Source organism: Cupressus sempervirens, chromosome 2, assembly GCF_028749045.1.
Source record: "Cupressus sempervirens isolate cs-2001-9-10 chromosome 2, ASM2874904v1, whole genome shotgun sequence".
Lineage (NCBI taxonomy): Eukaryota > Viridiplantae > Streptophyta > Pinopsida > Cupressales > Cupressaceae > Cupressus > Cupressus sempervirens.
Window position 1 is genome coordinate 258,948,795 of NC_143119.1, and position 17,592 is coordinate 258,966,386.

The 17,592-nt window shown below is 37.6% G+C and overlaps 1 protein-coding gene across 1 annotated transcript in view; it reads right to left on the reverse strand.

The window, feature by feature from the left end:
• LOC149572039 (ATP-citrate synthase alpha chain protein 3-like) overlaps positions 1–15,908 on the reverse strand; it is a 57,190-nt gene extending 41,282 nt beyond the window's left edge. The window contains exons 1-5 of the mRNA XM_089813376.1: positions 15,208–15,908; positions 14,524–14,637; positions 14,000–14,062; positions 13,730–13,891; positions 13,348–13,428 (exon numbers count right to left, since the gene is read on the reverse strand). Coding sequence (XP_089669502.1) covers positions 13,348–13,428; positions 13,730–13,891; positions 14,000–14,062; positions 14,524–14,637; positions 15,208–15,306 — 519 coding nt within the window. The 5' untranslated portion in view covers positions 15,307–15,908. The remainder of the gene's footprint in view (positions 1–13,347; positions 13,429–13,729; positions 13,892–13,999; positions 14,063–14,523; positions 14,638–15,207) is intronic.
• Positions 15,909–17,592: the final 1,684 nt, after the last annotated feature.

Here is a 17,592-nt window from a genome sequence, read left to right on the forward strand (position 1 = left end):
TTTAGAATAGGACAAGTGTCTATTTCAAATTGGCCACCATTTTGGTGTCTTCTCATTGGTTGCCCCTTTTAGACTTTTTTCATTAGTCCATTGACGAGGTGGCAGCTTCTCATTGGCCGATAGGGTGGCAACCCTAATTAGAGTTTTGAGAATCCAATCTGGATCGTTGATCTTCTTTTGATCTCCACCGTTCGTTGTATTTTTGGCCCCTATATAAGGCCATTTGCTCTCATTTGTAAAGTGTTGGAGAAATTGTTTGGAAGATAATACCAAAATTGCTCTCTTTTTCATTGTTGAGATTTGTATGGTGATTAAAAACATTGGGTATTATTGCATGTTTTCTACTTCCACATAATTAGATTTCCTTTCAAGTCGTTAAAGTTGATTTCATTTCAAGTTGTTTAAGTGAGGTTAAAGTAGATGAATAGTTGTATGGTAGCATTGGTGAATGTTTGATAGAGATCAATACTAAACCACTAGCATCTTAGTGGCTGGTTGGGAAGCCTTGTGTGGTGAACTAGTTTATTATTCCTTTGAATCATTGCACCTATGGAAGTGAGGCCGTTGGTCAGCTGTCATTAGGTTCGATCCCCATCCATTTGCTAACCTTTCATTCGTAGGAGTAGGAGTAGAATAGTGAATAGCTGGGTAGTCGAAGTTTAGAGAGGGAAGTTAGAAGGAGTAGGTCAAGCATTAGAATACATCCATTCACCTTCCACCACCATCACTTTCCCACCAACATCATCCTTGGCAGACACATTCTCCATCGTCACCACCATCAACATTATCTACCTCCGCACATTTCACAAACCGAACCACCATCACCTTCATCGTACCAAAGTCCAAGTCATCCTCGAATGAATAGCGTAAGGCCGCCTACTTGATTACCAGCAAATCACATCGATAAAACTGAGCAAATATCCAATGGTGTAAGGAACATTGGAGTTATGCCTCATGAGCAATAGCTTTTCAAGAGAGGAATTGTATGTTCAATACTTTGTATCGGATATTCAATTACTAATATGTTATGTAAGTAATACAAAAACTCGCATCAACATTATTTGGCACTAGAGGGAGGGCAGAATTTAAATTCATTCTTGAGAAAATTGGAGCATTGGTGAGGCACATACCCTCCATTGTCATGCCGCATCAACATTATCTGGCGCTAGAAGAAGGGCCGAATGATTTTCATTTTCGGATCAACTTGGAAATTCGGAGCAAAGATTGAGGAATGAGCTTTCAAGGTTAGATTTGAGATGAGAGATCTCTTTTAAAATAAAAAAAGAAAAAAAGGAAAGAAAAAAAAAAGAAAGGTTTCTCAATGGATAGGGTAGTGGACGTTCATCCCATTTGGTTTGATTTAAACAAAAGGTTATCTCCATTGAATTTGTCTCAACTTGCAGCACCAAGGAAATGTAGGATACATGATACTACGGATCATGGGGAGATGGATTGTTTGGTGTTTCTCTTAAGAGTGGACATGGCATTAAGAGGAAAAATTTCTTTTTCACAAATACATGAGCCTACAGTCTTTGTCAATTCGAAGGAAGATTTTCTTGTTTTCAAAGAAGATATCAATAGGTAACCAAAAAACATATGTGGAAAATGTTATTGGTGCCTTGCACATAGTCTCATATATTCAGAGTCTACTTGCCCATCTTGCCAAGACACCATTGACTTGTCAAGTTTCAATTGGGTTGGTATGAGGAAATATTAGTAGGAGGTGGTAAGAATTTCTTTCAACTTTCAAGTTGGACACCAAAGAATGAAGAGGGTGAGATATATCAAGATGATGTGGTTGATTCTAATGTTCAAGATAAACTAGTGGATGAACCTTCACACATTATATCACGAGGTGGAGAGGTTGACAAGAAAATTGAGGAAACAATTGAACTTATCCAAGAGAGAGAAAGGATGGTAAACAAAGATCAATAAGTAAAGACACATGAAGAACTACAAACAGAATATCAAAAGGTGGACGAAAAGGACATCTTTGGTGAGCATTCATGTATAATTCAAGAGGTGACTCTTGAGGATGGGTTGCAAGAAGTTCCAAATATCCTTAAAGAGGAAGATAATCAAGTGGGCGAGTTGAGCAGCAAAATACAAGATATCACAAGAGAGTTCAAATATGAGGAAAATATTGATAAACCAATACAAGATGCTATCTCCACCACATTCTTTGAGGGGATGCTTGAAAATCCTATAGAAAAAATACAAAAGGAGTCATTGCCCAAAGCCTTTCAAGGTGATCAAGTTGTTGCAGGTGGTATGATTCACCATCAACTTTGACCCCCAGAACTTTTGCCACTTGAAATGGAAGTTGATGAGCAACTCACAAAGATGTATGATGGTTCTCCTATCAGTCTTGAAGGTGCTATGTTTGATGAGAATTTACATGAAGAATGGCAAGATGTTCCTTAAGAGAGTTCAAAGGAAAATTACACGCTAGATGATGTAGCTTCTATTGACAAGGATATGCAAGGATTGTTGAGTGGTGATCAAGTTGCTCCCATGGAAAGGGAAAACAAAGAACAATTTGGGTTGATGCTACAGTCAAATATTGTGTCCGAGCAACTTGGAGAGGTGTTTGATGAGGAAAATATCAAAAAATCCTCGATTTCCGAGGATACATTTGAGGAGATTCACAAGGATTCATGGTTTACTATTCACAAGGACAAGCCCCCAAAGACAATATTTCATGAGCTTGATTCCAAGATTGCTCCTGTCGAGACTACTAATGAGTTCGATGTAGATGTTAGAGGGATGGTGCACCACCAACTTCGACCTCCTAAGGCCATGGAGAATTTTCAGGTTCCATTTGAATTTGAAGCACACCAAGTTGTTTCTTTCCCCGCTCTTAAAGATGAAAGGTTTGAAAAATTTTATTTTAATAATGGAAATTCTGGAGAAACAACTTGTATTTGGATTAATCATGGACCCTATGAGTTGCCTCAATTGTTGGTCTTGCGTATTAATTTTCTAGAGTTTGAGTTTGAGGTGACCAAATTTTTTTCAGAGTACAAGGATGAGTTTGCGAGATTGAGAACTATCACCCAAACCTTGTTACTTTTGAACATCTTGAGAAACCATGTTGGATCCAGTGTATATATTAGATCAACTAGTGTTGTCGCTTTAGAGTCTTGTACATAGTTAGGGTAGGTTTGTCTTGGACCATTTGGTTTGGGAGAGTAGTTTAGTTTCCTTTCAGTTGGGTAGATTAAGTTTCCCTTTCAGTTGGTTAGAGTAGTTTTCTTTTAGTTGTTTAGTTTTGGTTAGGGTAGTTTTCTTTCAGCTGTTTAGTTAAGGAGTTGTGAAGGAGCTCGGATTTGATTTGTATCAAGTCATTTGACTTGAGATCTTTTAGCTTCCTTAGTTAGAGAGCGTTTTAGTTTTGGGTCTTTGCAAGCAGAAAAGGGGGTCCATGTTGTCACTCGTAGGCGAGGTGTGTAGATTTTTCATTTTTGGTGACAAAATGGAGTCTATCTTGTTCATTTCTCAAATACATTTAACAAGGTTCAGAGATTAAAGGATGTGTTTAGGCATTGGTCTATGGTAGGACTTGTACTAAATTTGGGTTGAACTAGATGGAGGTTCTTAAGTTATCTTTGACATGATTACAACATTCTACTCACACTTAATTGCTCTAAGTTCTTGGTATTTTGAAGTGAAATTGACTTAGTAAAAATCATACACCTGTTTCAGCGCCACTGTGGTCTTCCAAACCCTCCGCAAACTTCATTGCCTGCAAACCAAACAAAAGATTGAAAAGAGATAATATTATGAGAAAGGAGAAAAAGCAATATCAAAGTGAAAATAAAGATGAAATTTGGTTCAAGGGTGTGCAATCATCTCTACCGGTGCTATAAAGATAATCACTAAAGGTAGAACCATGATTGTGGTGCCATAGCGATAGCTTCGTCGGGGCTATAGACGCCTGACTAGCAACCGGGCTCTATCCAGGTTGCTTTTGAAGTATAGATATTATAATAGCTAAGTTCAATGGATCTAACAGATTATCGAGTTCTTGTTGAGCGGGGAATAAATCATTTGCACACACATGAGTAACTTAAGGTCAGAGTGGTTAGGTTCAACTTAAGAGTTCTTTCCCTTGTTGAGTGCTCGCCCTTAAGTAGATTTTCGGATAGGCCATCCTGAGCTTTTTGTTCTAAGTTGCTTATTTCTTGAAATGTTCAAGAACATTTCTTTGGGTTGATGCTAGATGTGAGGTTTTCACACCATCGCCCCAAAATTTTGGGGACCCCCCTTTTTTTTGATCGCCTCGGCAAATTTTTGGATTGTCCAACAATTTTGATTTTTCGAGAATTTTGAGCCTTGGACACTTTCAGGCCAGTGGGAGAGACTTAGCTTATTCTCACCCTTTTTTTTTTAACTTGATTTCCTAGAGCCACCAATTTTATCCTTAGGCCGAACAAATTTCAAAGTTAATTCCAACTTTGCAAGATAAAATTGTGAATTTTGTACTTAGACATTTTCTTTTGAAAATTTGGATATAAATGTATAAATTTGGATAGTTTTCAAAAAATGAAATTTTGTTAAATTTGGTCTTTTGGAAAATCTTAATTATTTTTTGGTGACGAAAATTAATTTTTGTGATGGTGAAGTCAAATTGCAAAATCAATTTTTAGGCTCTAGAGAAATAATTTTGTGTTAAAAGGCTAAAATTGCTTAGCGAAATCGATTTGAAAAAAAATTGCAAAATTTGGCTTTAAATGGATTAAATTGCCTTGAAAACTTTTTTGCCATTTAATGAAATTGGTAATTTAATATTGAAAAAATGGCTTTTGATTAGCCAAAATTCGATTTTAATGACATATTAATTACTAAATCCTCATTAAATGGAAGCATTTAACATCTCCAAGGCATTGTTTAATTTCTTTTTGCAAATTGAAACTAATTGACAATTTAGAAAAGCAATTTTCATTTTGGCAAAATTAATATTTAGCTAAGTATTTAATTGTGGGTCATAATTTTGCATTAACTATTTGTTTTTCTTTCTCCCAGGGTCCAAGTCGGCTAGCTTGGGGGGAGTAAGAAAGTTGGGTATAAGAGGAGGCCTCTCTCCCATTTTCTCCTCACTTCTCACTTCTCCTTCTCAAGGTGTTGGCGATTTTGCAAGAGCAGATCTGCACTCTTCTTGCTTGGCGAATTTTGTGGAGAGCGAAATTTGTGGGAGCCGAATTTTGTGGGAGATAAAATTCTGATTTTTGCAAGAAGCTGCGATTTTTGCCCTAGGTTGGGTAATATTATTTGGAGGTGAATTACATGATAAATTTCTGATTTGCAAGTAGATTTGAAGTTCTTGAGGTCTAGTCCTAATTCCGAAAAGTCATACAATTATTGATTAAGGTGAATTTTAATCATTTAGAGTGGAAAGGGGTCCTTAAGCTGACATCCTTCTTTCATTCTAGTCTAAGGATTGCTTCCTTTGGTTTTACTTGCCTTCTGGTCCACCACTCTACCATCCTGTAATAGGACGACGAGTATGGAGGGCGTTAGTGCAAGTAAGAATCCCAAGCAGACAAACACTAAGAAAGACAAAGAGGATATGATGCCCAAAACACCCTTCTTCTCGAAAATGAAGCAAATAACTGACACCAGTATCAATGCAGTAGACATGATACGAATGAAGGACAAACTAAAAGAAGGACAATCCCCCTTGGCTATTGGTAAAGGTAATTTCAAATCATTTAGAGTTGAAAGGGGTCCTTAAGCGGATTTCTCTCTTTCGTTCTAGTCTAAGGATTGCCTCCCTTAGTTCTGCTAGTCTAATTGTCCACCACTTTACTATTCCGTAATAGGGCGACGAGATGGAGGATGTTAGTACAAGCAAGAATCCTAAGGGGACAAACACTAAGAAAGACAAAGAGGATATGATGTCCAAAACACCCTTCTTCTTGAAAATGAGGCAAATAAACGATACCGATGGCAATACAATAAAAGGATATACAAAAGGCAATTGCACATCACAGCCCAGGCATCGACACTTCTATTACGACCATGATGAGTGACAATGGAACAGCCCTTGATTTTGAAAACATTAGAGAAGAGGATATCAATGAGATAAGACTTGGATCGAGCTTGGATGAGCTAGAAAAGGTTGTCATCAGGAAGAAGCATCTAAGCACCCTTTCCTCTCTCAATGCTCTTATTGGATTTGCGAAAGAATATGAGAAGGATCATGAAAAGATGCTACAACCAACAAGCAGCATGGTGAAGTCAATGGAACTCAAGGAGAAGCACACACCTTGTCCTCATATGGAAGAAGTTAATGAAAGGCTAGCTAAGTTCATTGCCTTAGCTAAGAAAATGAAAGAAAAGGGAAGATTTATATTAGAAGATCATTTGATGTAAGCCCAAGTGGCAATTTCTCTTTCTTTTAGAATAGGACAAGTGTCTATATCTGATTGGCCACCATTTTAGTGCCTTCTCATTGGTTGCCACTTTTAGACTTTTTTCATTGGTCCATTGACGAGGTGGCAGCTTCTCATTGGCCGATGGGGTTGCAACCCTAATTAGGGTTTTGAGGATCCAATCTAGATCGTTGATCTTGTTTTGATCTCCACCGTCCGTTGTATTTCTGGCCCCTATATAAGGCCATTTGCTCTTATTTGTAAAGTGTTGGAGAAATTGTTGCAAAGATAATACCAAAATTGCTCTCTTTTTCATTGTTGAGATTTGCATGGTGATTAAGAACATAGGGTATTATTGCATGTTTTCTACTTCCACATGGTTAGATTTCCTTTCAAGTTGTTAAAGTTGGTTTCATTTCAAGTTGTTTAAGTGAGGTTAAAGTAGATGAATAGTTGTTTGGTAGCATTGGTAAATGTTTGATAGAGATCAATACTAGACCACTAGCATCCTAGCGGCTGGTTGGGAAGCCTTGTGTGGTGAACTAGTTTATTATTCCTTTGAATCATTGCACTTGTGGAAGTGAGGCCGCTGGTCAGCTCTCATTAGGTTTGATCTGTTGGAGTTGATGAAATCCAACTCCGAAGATGCCCAAGATCACCTGCATGCAAAAAGCTATCAAAGGGAAGCCAAGGAAAGAAGAGTGTGGAGCAGGGGGAAAACCCTAAACGGACATGAGAGAACAAGATATTGCAACACAAGAAAATATATATTTACAATATGTAAGAAGCGATTAAAATACAATGAGGGAGAGACCGCTTATAAAGGCCTCATAGAATCTTCCAGAACAAGCTAGAAGACACTAGGAGATAAGTGTGACAACTAAGCATACATCCACATAAGGTGGAAAGTCCTCAAACAATGTGAGAGGATAAGTATGACTTAGGAGGGAACAAACTCCCGTATTGTCAACAACTCCTAGGCTACAACTAATAAATGAAATGCATTTACCTAAGTAAGCTTAAGTAAATAGAATAAATAATTAATAATTAATTATTTACTCTAACACCCCCCCTTAAGTGCAACTTAGGGAAATGCCTTAAGCTCACAAAACTAAGAAATGCAGAATGGGTCCTGGCAACGAGGCCATGTTAGGTACCCATGAATAATGCAACAAGATGCAACCTCTGAAAACGAGGAAAGAGAGAAAACCACGTGGGAAAAACCCTCCCCCAAAAAGAGGTAAGAACCTAGTGAAGAACTGAAGAAGCCTCCAACTAGGGAAATGTCCCCTAATACAGGAACAAGGAGTGATCATAAAGAGCATCACTGAAGTATGAAGAAGCCGCAAAATTCTGCCAAACTGCTAATTTGAAAAACGTCCATGGAAGAAGAAGGCACGAATCGAGAAGAAGGCACGAACCGAGCATGTCTATATGGTAGATGATCCATCTCATCGCAATGCATAGGTAGCCAGCCACTGCAATCGCCTTGTATATAGGATCAACCACTGAATACATAGTTCACACTATTGAACCATCGAACCATGGATGCATTAGAGCAACAGCATAACCCCCCCTTAATGCAGACGGGGTGAGATGACAGGCAACTGAGAAGGTGAGCCAAAGTCTCCTGCAGACGAACCAAGAACGACAAGAGAGGAAGAGGCACAGACACCTATAAAGACACGGTCACACTGACGTTGCATGGGGCTAATGTCGTGGAAGGGACACTTACTTGACAAAGGGAGAATGCCTAAAACAACAAACAACTATCCCCCCCATGGTGCTTTATGAAAATAGTGCAAGTACAACTGACTCAAAACAACGTTCATGACCCCCGAAATGCAAGAGTTGCACTTTATCTTAGTGCAATCCATAAAAGTGCTTTAAAATGATAGCTACAATGATCAGAACCAAAAACAAGCTGATACAAAACAAAGTACAGCTCAAAACAAAGGAAACCATGCCAGGAAAACGATCCTCGGGCCTAAAACACTCAAGATATTCACCATATAGAAAATACACAAAAAATATGATAGAAAGAGCATGGGCCAAAATCTAAGGAAAATGACCACATTTCTGAAAAGGTGACAGAACTAGCTTTCCAAAAATATAAAGTTTTCAAAAAACTGATATGGGACGCAAAAGACATGCATGCCGGAGTCAAAAACACAACTTCGGACTTCAACTGAAAAAACGGGCAACAAAAATGCATCAAAACTTAAACATACCTGCACCAATGTCTCCGTCTCGGAATCAGCTTTCCGGTGCTTCTTTCAAATCAGAAAAATACCTCCATATGCTCAAGTTATGGCCAAAAAACCGCAAGTAGGTCAAAAAGGACCTTAGAGAGTGCAAGAAGGCTTGATGATGTAGTGTTGACGTTAGCATTCCACTGTCCTAAATTTGACGGCCTTTCAGCCATCGCAGCAAAAAAGGTGCCACGTGGCAAAAGAGTGACGTGGCAAGGGTGACGTGGCGGGTCCACGTGGCAAGGTGCCACGTGGCACCCAGGCCATGTGTCACCCCCGCGGGCTGCCAAGTGGCAAACGTGTAGAGGGTGGCGCTGAGGTGGAGTCCCTACTGGCGGAGCGGCGAGGGAGCTGTGAAACCAGGCTGAGTGGCGACTGACAGAGGAGCAGCGAGCGGAGCTCTGCAACGGGCAACGGAAGTCAGGGCGCCGCTTGCGGAGAGCGGAGGACGAGCCACGGCCGAGCCGCGGTGGCCCTGGGGTGGTGCTGCCGGCTGCAGCCGCTACGAGCTGTGCACAGGTGGCACGCCCAAAAACAAATTTTTTTATTTTTTTGATTCGTGAATCGTCCGTACAGCCGTACGGAAGGGCTTGCAAGCAAAAAAAATTTGCCTCCCGAAGCTCTGTCTCCAAAATCAGCAAGTTTTATATGAATCATGACTGCAAACAGCCTTCCGGATCCAATGGCAGCGTCCGTTTGAGCTGAAAGTGCTTTGAAAAATCATTGTTCCCCCGATTTGAAAAAAAAATGCACAAACAAACTAGGGTTTGTGACTCCAAATCACGGTTTCAAAAATTCTTCAACGAAGCAGCAACAGGGAGGCTCTAATACCATGTTGGAGTTGATGAAATCCAACTCCAAAGACGCCCAAGATCACCTGCATGCGAAAACCTGTCCAAGGGAAGCCAAGGAGAGAAGAGTGTGGAGCAAGGGAAAAACCCTAAACGGACATGAGAGACAACAAGATATTGCAACACAAGAAAATATGTATTTACAATATGCAAGAAGTGATTAAAATACAATGAGAGAGAGACCGCTTATAAAGGCCTCATGGAATCTTCCAGAACGAGCTAGAAATCTTCCAGAACGAGCTAGAAGACGCTAGGAGATAAGTGTGACAACTAAGCATACATCCACATAAGGTGGAAAGTCCTCAAACAATGTGAGAGGATAAGTATGACTTAGGAGATAACATACTCTCGTATTGTCAACAACTTATAACTAACTCTTAGTCTACAACTAATAAATGAAATGCATTTACCTAAGTAAGCTTAAGTAAATAGAATAAATAATTAATAATTAATTATTTACTCTAACACGATCCCTATCCATTTGCTAACCTTCCATTCATAGGAGTAGGAGTAGAATAGTGAGTAGCTGTGTAGTCGAAGTTTAGAGAGGGAAGTTAGAAGGAGTAGGTCAAGCATTATAATACATCCATTCACCTTCCACCACCATCACTTTCCCACCAACATCGTCCTTGGCAGACACATTCTCCATCATCACCACCATCGACATTATTTGCCTCCGCACATTTCACAAACCGAACCACCATCACCTTCATCCTACCAAAGTCCAAGTCATCCTCGAATGAATAGCGTAAGGCCGCCTACGTGATTACCAACAAATCACATCAATAAAACTGAGCGAGTATCCAACGGTATAAGGAACATTGGAGTTATGCCTCATGAGCAATAGCTTTTCAAGAGAGGAATTGTATGTTTGATACTCTGTATCGGATATTCAATTACTAATATGTTATGTACGTAATACAAAAACTCGCATCAACAGCAATCGGCATTGATCAATGATGAAGTATCATATTATCAAATGATTTTATTATGTACAATTCTTGCATTTATTTAAACATATATAGATTTATAATATAATACACACACACACATGTACCCAAAAACATCCAACCTCCCGCACCCCCCCCCCCAAACAAAAAAAAAACAAGAAACATTTATATATGTACCAGCCTCTTGTTCCTGCATCCGGATTTGAACCATTAATTTGGTATTCTCTCTTTTAAAAGCATTTTCCTATAAAGCTATCTTGAGTTAGATTTTCTAACATGTTTTTCCAATTTTAGAATTAGCTCTTAATTGCAAGTGTGTTTCCACAATCCATAGTATTAATTTTTTGCTTCTGGATTTAGATTGTGTATATCTTTTTGAGCCAAGATTTTGGGTCACACTCTGTGAACCATCATCAGGGCAAAAGAGCAGCATGGAGATGAAAATTATACAGGTTGCAGAGAAGAAATAGACTTAAGAAGAAATGGAGGAGGAGAGAGACAGAAAGAACAGAGAACAAGAAGAGGGAAATTAAAAAAGAATAAAAGAAACCTAAAAGGAAATTAAAAAGATGAATAAAGGAGGAAATAAAAAATGAATTAGAGAAAAAATAATAAGAATAAAACAAAAATAATGCATGCATAAAATATATACTAATAAATAGATAAGAAAGAAAAAGCAATAAAATATGTGTGTGTATCTATTTAGGTGTGTATGTGTGTGTGTGTGTGTGTGTATTTTTCATCTCCTTGCTGCTCTCTTGCCCTGATGATGGTTCGCAAAGTGTGACCTCAAAAGTTGGCTCAAAAAGATGCACAAAATCTAAATCCAGAAGCAAAAATTAATAGGTGGCTCTTGCCAATCAAAGCAATTCAACATGCTATTATACTACTGGATATTGGCTTGACAAATCTAACCTGTCCAAATATGCTATGTTTGGTACATGAGTAGTCATGCTTTATGTATAGAACACCTATTCTAATTTTCATGTAAATGCATGGAGGACGTGCCTTCTGCAGTTTAGCCTACTGTTATCTGTTTTGGTTATGGACAATTGTTGACCTAGCAATTGACATAGTCTGAAAGTGGCTGCATCATGTATATAGCCATTTCCAAATCAGGCTGCACTGAAAGTGGCTGCATCATGTATATAGCCATTTCCAAATCAGGCTGCATGCAACTAGTACAGACACTATCTTCTCAGTGTTTCCTGTTACAATTTGAACTTGAAAATGTGGTCAAGTTGATATAAAAGACAGTTCCCATATGCGGTCATTTTCTAAGTAAACAATTTTAACTTGTTACCAAACAATGCTCAATGTAATTCATATTCAAATTATTGGCATGGACAGAAATATTGTTAAGACATTATTTTAAAGCAAAAAGGTTCCTTTCCCATTTAATTATTAATTGGTTTTCATTTTAAACAATAAAACGATTTACATGTCTATAGCTTCTATAACATAATCACCCACTTAAGGAACCAGTAATAAACCTTCTAGTAGGGATTTGGCATAAAGGCATCCTCCAAAGAAGGGAGTTATTAACTTAGATGGGATATCCAAACCCAATAGAGGCTTGAAAGGAAGGTGGAAATCACCAGAACTCAACTCAACAAAGTAAATGGTTTCAATGTGACTTGTACCATAAAGATACCAATGAGAACAGAGAAGCAGAATCTCTAATTTAAGGTCTCCAAGTTGCAATAAAGAATGGAGTAAAGATGCTACCGTTTAAGGGAGACTATGTTATAAGATCATTAAATCTATAAAGAAAATGGGACCTCAAATTTTTTTCCCTTCAGCATTTTACGCATTAAGGTTTTGGTAGTTTGGTTTATCAAGATGCAATGAGTGTTATAGGTTCTATTCATTATCATGGGAGATGGGTTCTTGTGAGCAGTGCCACTGCTCATGAAACATAGGTTAATGAGTTTGACTCAAAAACTACAAAGTTGAATCCTGATAGCAATATCACAAGGATTTCTGTTGTGTTTTTTGCTTGCTTGGTAAAATCCAAATGTCGCTTTCTGGTACACTTTGAAAGGTCTGTACCTGTCTCTTGATCTACCATGTGGAAAATGCTGGAGCCGCGAGCAATCATCAGTGAAAATATTCCCTAACCATTACATAGCACTGCCAATAAAATTGCATAACAAAGCTATAACAGGGTGCATTATAAGTATATGCATCTATTCTCCATGAGAGTTGGTAAAGTCCTGTCTAATTAGTGACTAGAGCTAGAATGGCGAGTCCATGTGAATTCATGCATTGTTGAAGCTCAGGTAGCCGTGCCTGAAGAAATGTGCATTCCGAACCCATCATGAAATAAACCCAGCAGAAATGCACAAGATGTCTTCCACAAGGTGAATGGCAAATAAAATGCATCTAATTGGCTTGAAAATCAGGAAAGTAAATGTCAAATTAGTGAGATGAATGTTGCAATGGAACAAGTACACAAGTTCATGCGAGGCCCTTTGACGGAGAAGTTTAAATCTGGTGCACAATGGATGGAAATCCTGGACAATGGATTTTTAGCAACTTTACAGATGGCTTCTAAAAACTAAAGCTTGGCTGTGCTGCCTGACAAGAAAACAAGGGACTAAGCATCCAGCTCTTTATCAGAGCATGTCCAGGCAGTCTCAGGAGCAACAAAGATGAGCCACAATGTTGAGAAAGTGTCAAAGAATACAGGAATTGATAACCCCACATAAGACTCCATCTACTTAAAAGTTTAAAACCTCATACAAGTTGGGTATTTGCAAAGATTTTGTATACATATAAAATGTCTGTAGCGTGTGTTTCAAGTACAGTTTTATTACTTTTAAATTGCATGCAAGTTATAGCATATGATTCAAACAGAATATTTTAGTGCATGCAACCAACAGAAAAATAGAAATGGAGAAAACGGCTAAAATAGTACCTCCAAAGGGAGCGTTGCGATTAAAGGAGCACAAAGCTCTGATGTTAAAGATTTTTCTGTTGGAACAAATATTGTCTTGACCTGCATGTTCAATTCAATCCCCATGGTTTAAACAAATTGAGATTCTTAGTTTATAGTAAGCTTACAATGTAACACATTACAGATTGTCATTTTTTTTTCTACAAGAAGTTGACAAACAAAACTAAACTGACGTTGAATTTATCTGAACCTCAGTCAGTGAGACCAATCATAAACTGAACATGTTATTATTTGCTTAAAGTGTTGCCTGCAGCAAAAAATGTCGCTGATAGACAGCAGTTCTGAAATTTGAAGGGCAATAACATTTTGCCCAAAAAGATAAGGTAGCTTGATCTCAACATACCTTATCCCAATTTTCTTCAATCTCAATGCCTCCACATGCAGAAAAGCTTATCGTGCAACCAAGGCGTTCTGAAATTATTGAAAGATAATACTCCTCATCATGAGGAACGAAAGGCTCTAATATGAAAGTTGTGATTGGGGCCCTTGCACCACCCATCTCAACCTGCAAATGTACAATTTGTTGATAAAATAATAAAAATAATAATAGAGGAGGGTCTACGACTCTACAGCAATAACTGGTTAGACAAATTGCTCAAACTAGCTTAACAACCTCCTTTCCTAGGCGATCTTTGACAAATGCTGTAGCTTGTGCCAAATCCAAATTTAAGGCAACCTGTTAGCATTATAGACAAGAAGGAAAGTGAATCAGTCGTAGAATTATTGCAAAAAACAGGAAAAAACGAAAAGTTATTTATTCCCTTAACACATTGTCTTACCATAATACATACCAAAATTTAAAATTATCCAAAAGCATAGAGCAATTGACCTAGACAAAACCACACAGAGACAACAAACACTGATCCAAAAGCATAGAGCAATTGACCTAGACAAAACCACACAGAGACAACAAACACTGATCTAGATAATAAGATAAGAATTAATAAATGCACATGAACTCTTTCTCTTGCAGCATCTCAGAACTTTGTGAAATATTGTGTGCTCAATACATAACTATTAAAAGTTGTCTATAATAGATGCTAATTTCTCCATTAATCTAATCTTAATAGAAATTACTTAAGGAGAGTTAAGAAGGAAAACAAGTTCAAAACTTCAGAGGGTTATAACACCACTTACCAAACCACTCTTCCCTCGCTTTCCAAACAACATATCTGGTTTTACAACCAGTCTTGATGCAGACAACCACGTTTCATTATCTGCCAACTCATTCAGGTTTGTTGACCCTGTAACCTGGATTTGGACATTAATTACAAAAACTAGCTATCAAACAGATGTGCATACAACCTTTCATTAATAAAACTGTGAACGAATTCCTGTAACCAGGATTTTAAGATCCATTAGAAATTCAATTAAGATTGTGCTAGTACAGCCCTTCATTGCGAGGTCTGCATACAACTAAAACAATAACAAAACTACTAAGATACCGATGTCGCAATGAGTAACAACTTCTGACCAAAAATTTATTTGTTGTCAAATACCCTGTCAAGACTAGATCTACAGATAACTTCTCGACCACAGCACTCTCGGGATATCCTTGTAACTTGATTTGAATGCCCAGTATTCAATTAAGCAAATATACAGCCGTTTCATACCAGATTTGCATACAGAATGTTAATGGGAGTATTTTAATCTAACCCAAGCATTGCAGGTTTTCATGGTGACACGATTACCCAGATTTCGTCTTAAGAGACTCGAGGATAATAGATTATAATTTGACGTTTCTGTTTATAAGATGAATTCAAAACAAAAGTGCCAGAAAGATAGAATGTCAAGATTGATCAGGTTGTGTAAACATGCAACCTGGGCTGATTTTATATCAATCTGAATGGCAGCAAGCCTTTTCAGATGTTCTTTCAATAGGCGCTTGGAATCATACTCTCTGATCTTCTTTCTTGCCATTTCTCACCTACAATCTCTCTCAAATAACAAATAACTAGAACTCAGCTCCTCTTTTGAACTGAACTAAAAAGAACAATCCGAATGCTTTGAACTCAAAATTTACTTCGAAACCCAGTAAGCAATGCGATGAAACAGAGAGACCCGAATGGTCAATTTTGTTTTTGAATTGACTAACACAAAGACTACCCAGGGAAGAAAACCCGATCCTCTGTAAATTGGAAAGCAGAGACTCGAACCTCTACTTCCAGCTTATTCCTTTAAAAATTGGGATTGGCTTCAGGACAAACACTAAATGTGTGGTATGTCTATTCATAGCATGCTGAATTTTGGGAATCAAAGACCGGTGGGTTTATGGTGGGATAATTGAATATAAAATGATGGCCGTCGGGTACTGAAGCTAAAATACATAAATTTAGTGTTGGTATCTAGACAGCTTCTCCACCTACTTCCCAAGGTTGGTGTACCGGGACAAATATTGAATGCCTGGGAGCAAGGCCAGACGACCTAACAATTTAGGAAAAGAACGGGCGAATAAAATTCACCTCAAAGTTGCACCCAATTTACAATGGCAAACCAGTTAACTTTCTTTGGAAATTTTAGACAACTGCAATTACAGATTGAAGGAATATTTGTAAGGGCTGGGGTCCGTGGAGGGGCTCCCTTGAAAATAGAGAGCCGATTCTATAGATTTTATAAGAATACTTATAAGGCGAGTTATGGTAGGAGGAGCAAATGTCATTCTTTAATATTTAAAAGTTATAGAAGTGCTTTTATGCATTCTTAAAAAAAAATATCTTCTAACAAAAGGTTCTCATTGGCTTACCTTGTTTTGGCTCCACACAACTCAGATTTTTAAGGAACAATTTTTGGAGCTAACATTCACAAATATTTAGTTTGGCTTGTATTTTGAAATAAAATTAGTAATAAATTTTTTCTACACAAAAGTTGAGGAAAAATAGGTCAAAAAGAGAAAAGGGCAAGAAATCTCATTTATACATTTTTTTCAATAAGCACTTCTTGCTTATTTTCAGCTCTATTTTTTTTAAAGCTTAATTTCAATTTATAAACTTTAGTTGCTACACTAAAATAAAGAAAGTTTTCAATTTATGATTGAAATTTTGTTAACTCATGGTTGAGTGACCCGATGCATAGCAAATTTTGTTAATTTTTTTTAGATAATTTGCCTTGGTTATTTGTATTTTTATTTATTGTTATTATCATAAGTATACAACCCAATTCATAAGGGACCGATAGAAAAGAATTAGGTAAAGAAAACCTCTGGTTTTGCCTCAAAATATTAAAAAGGTTCTCAAATATACATTACTTTACACATATCAAAACTTATATAAGTTTGATTCACTATAGTAATGCATAAAAAAATCTCAGTTTATAATACTATCATGGTCTGTTGTATATGTTAACAAAAGTAGGGCATGCCTGTAGCTAACTATCTAGCTTGAAGGCTCTGCCCTATATCTAAACAAGATTGGTGTCTTATTATATTTCAGTATCCTTATATTATTACAAACAGAGCAAATTGCCCTATTTCTCTAGGAAGCTTACATTCACAATATTTGATGAGCCAATACCATCGTCGTCTTCCATATTATCATTAAGAGCACTCAATCTTTTGGTCGACTTCAATGTAAGACTTGGGAGGACTTGGATTCTTTCAATGTTAATATCAGACATGTCTATGGGAGCATTATACCCAAGCACATGTATTATTTCCACCAACAGTTCCTAGAGGTGAGTTTCATACCAAACCATCTCATTAAGAAATGTACACTCAAAACAATTTTCTTCTTCCTTGCTTCAAAGAGGGTGTGTTTCTTAATAATCAACAATGGTCTCTTGACCACCTTTCTCCTAGGGTTATTGCCTTCTTCCATAATGTAATCTTTTAGACACAAAATTATGAAGTTATCATCAACATTCCTAATTGCAATGTTCAGTCTTTCTAGTAACTCAATGTGAAATACCCCTCTACATAGCTTAATTGCATTCTCCTTAGTGATACCTATTACCAGAAGAAGTGGAACAAAGTTAGCTAGTATGTCAAAATTAACTTGAAAATATAAATCATAATCCCTGATTTGTTTGCCCATTATGACCCTTACTGCCAAACTAGCCAAGTCCTCCAAGTTCTACACTCGCCATTTGGCTCTAGACTCATAGTGGACTCTATGATAGAAGCCAATGACAATTCCTATCTAGTCTATAGGATTCAGTCCCTTTGTCAAACTGGCCTTAGACCATATAAAAATTGAGCCCAGAAGGAAACCA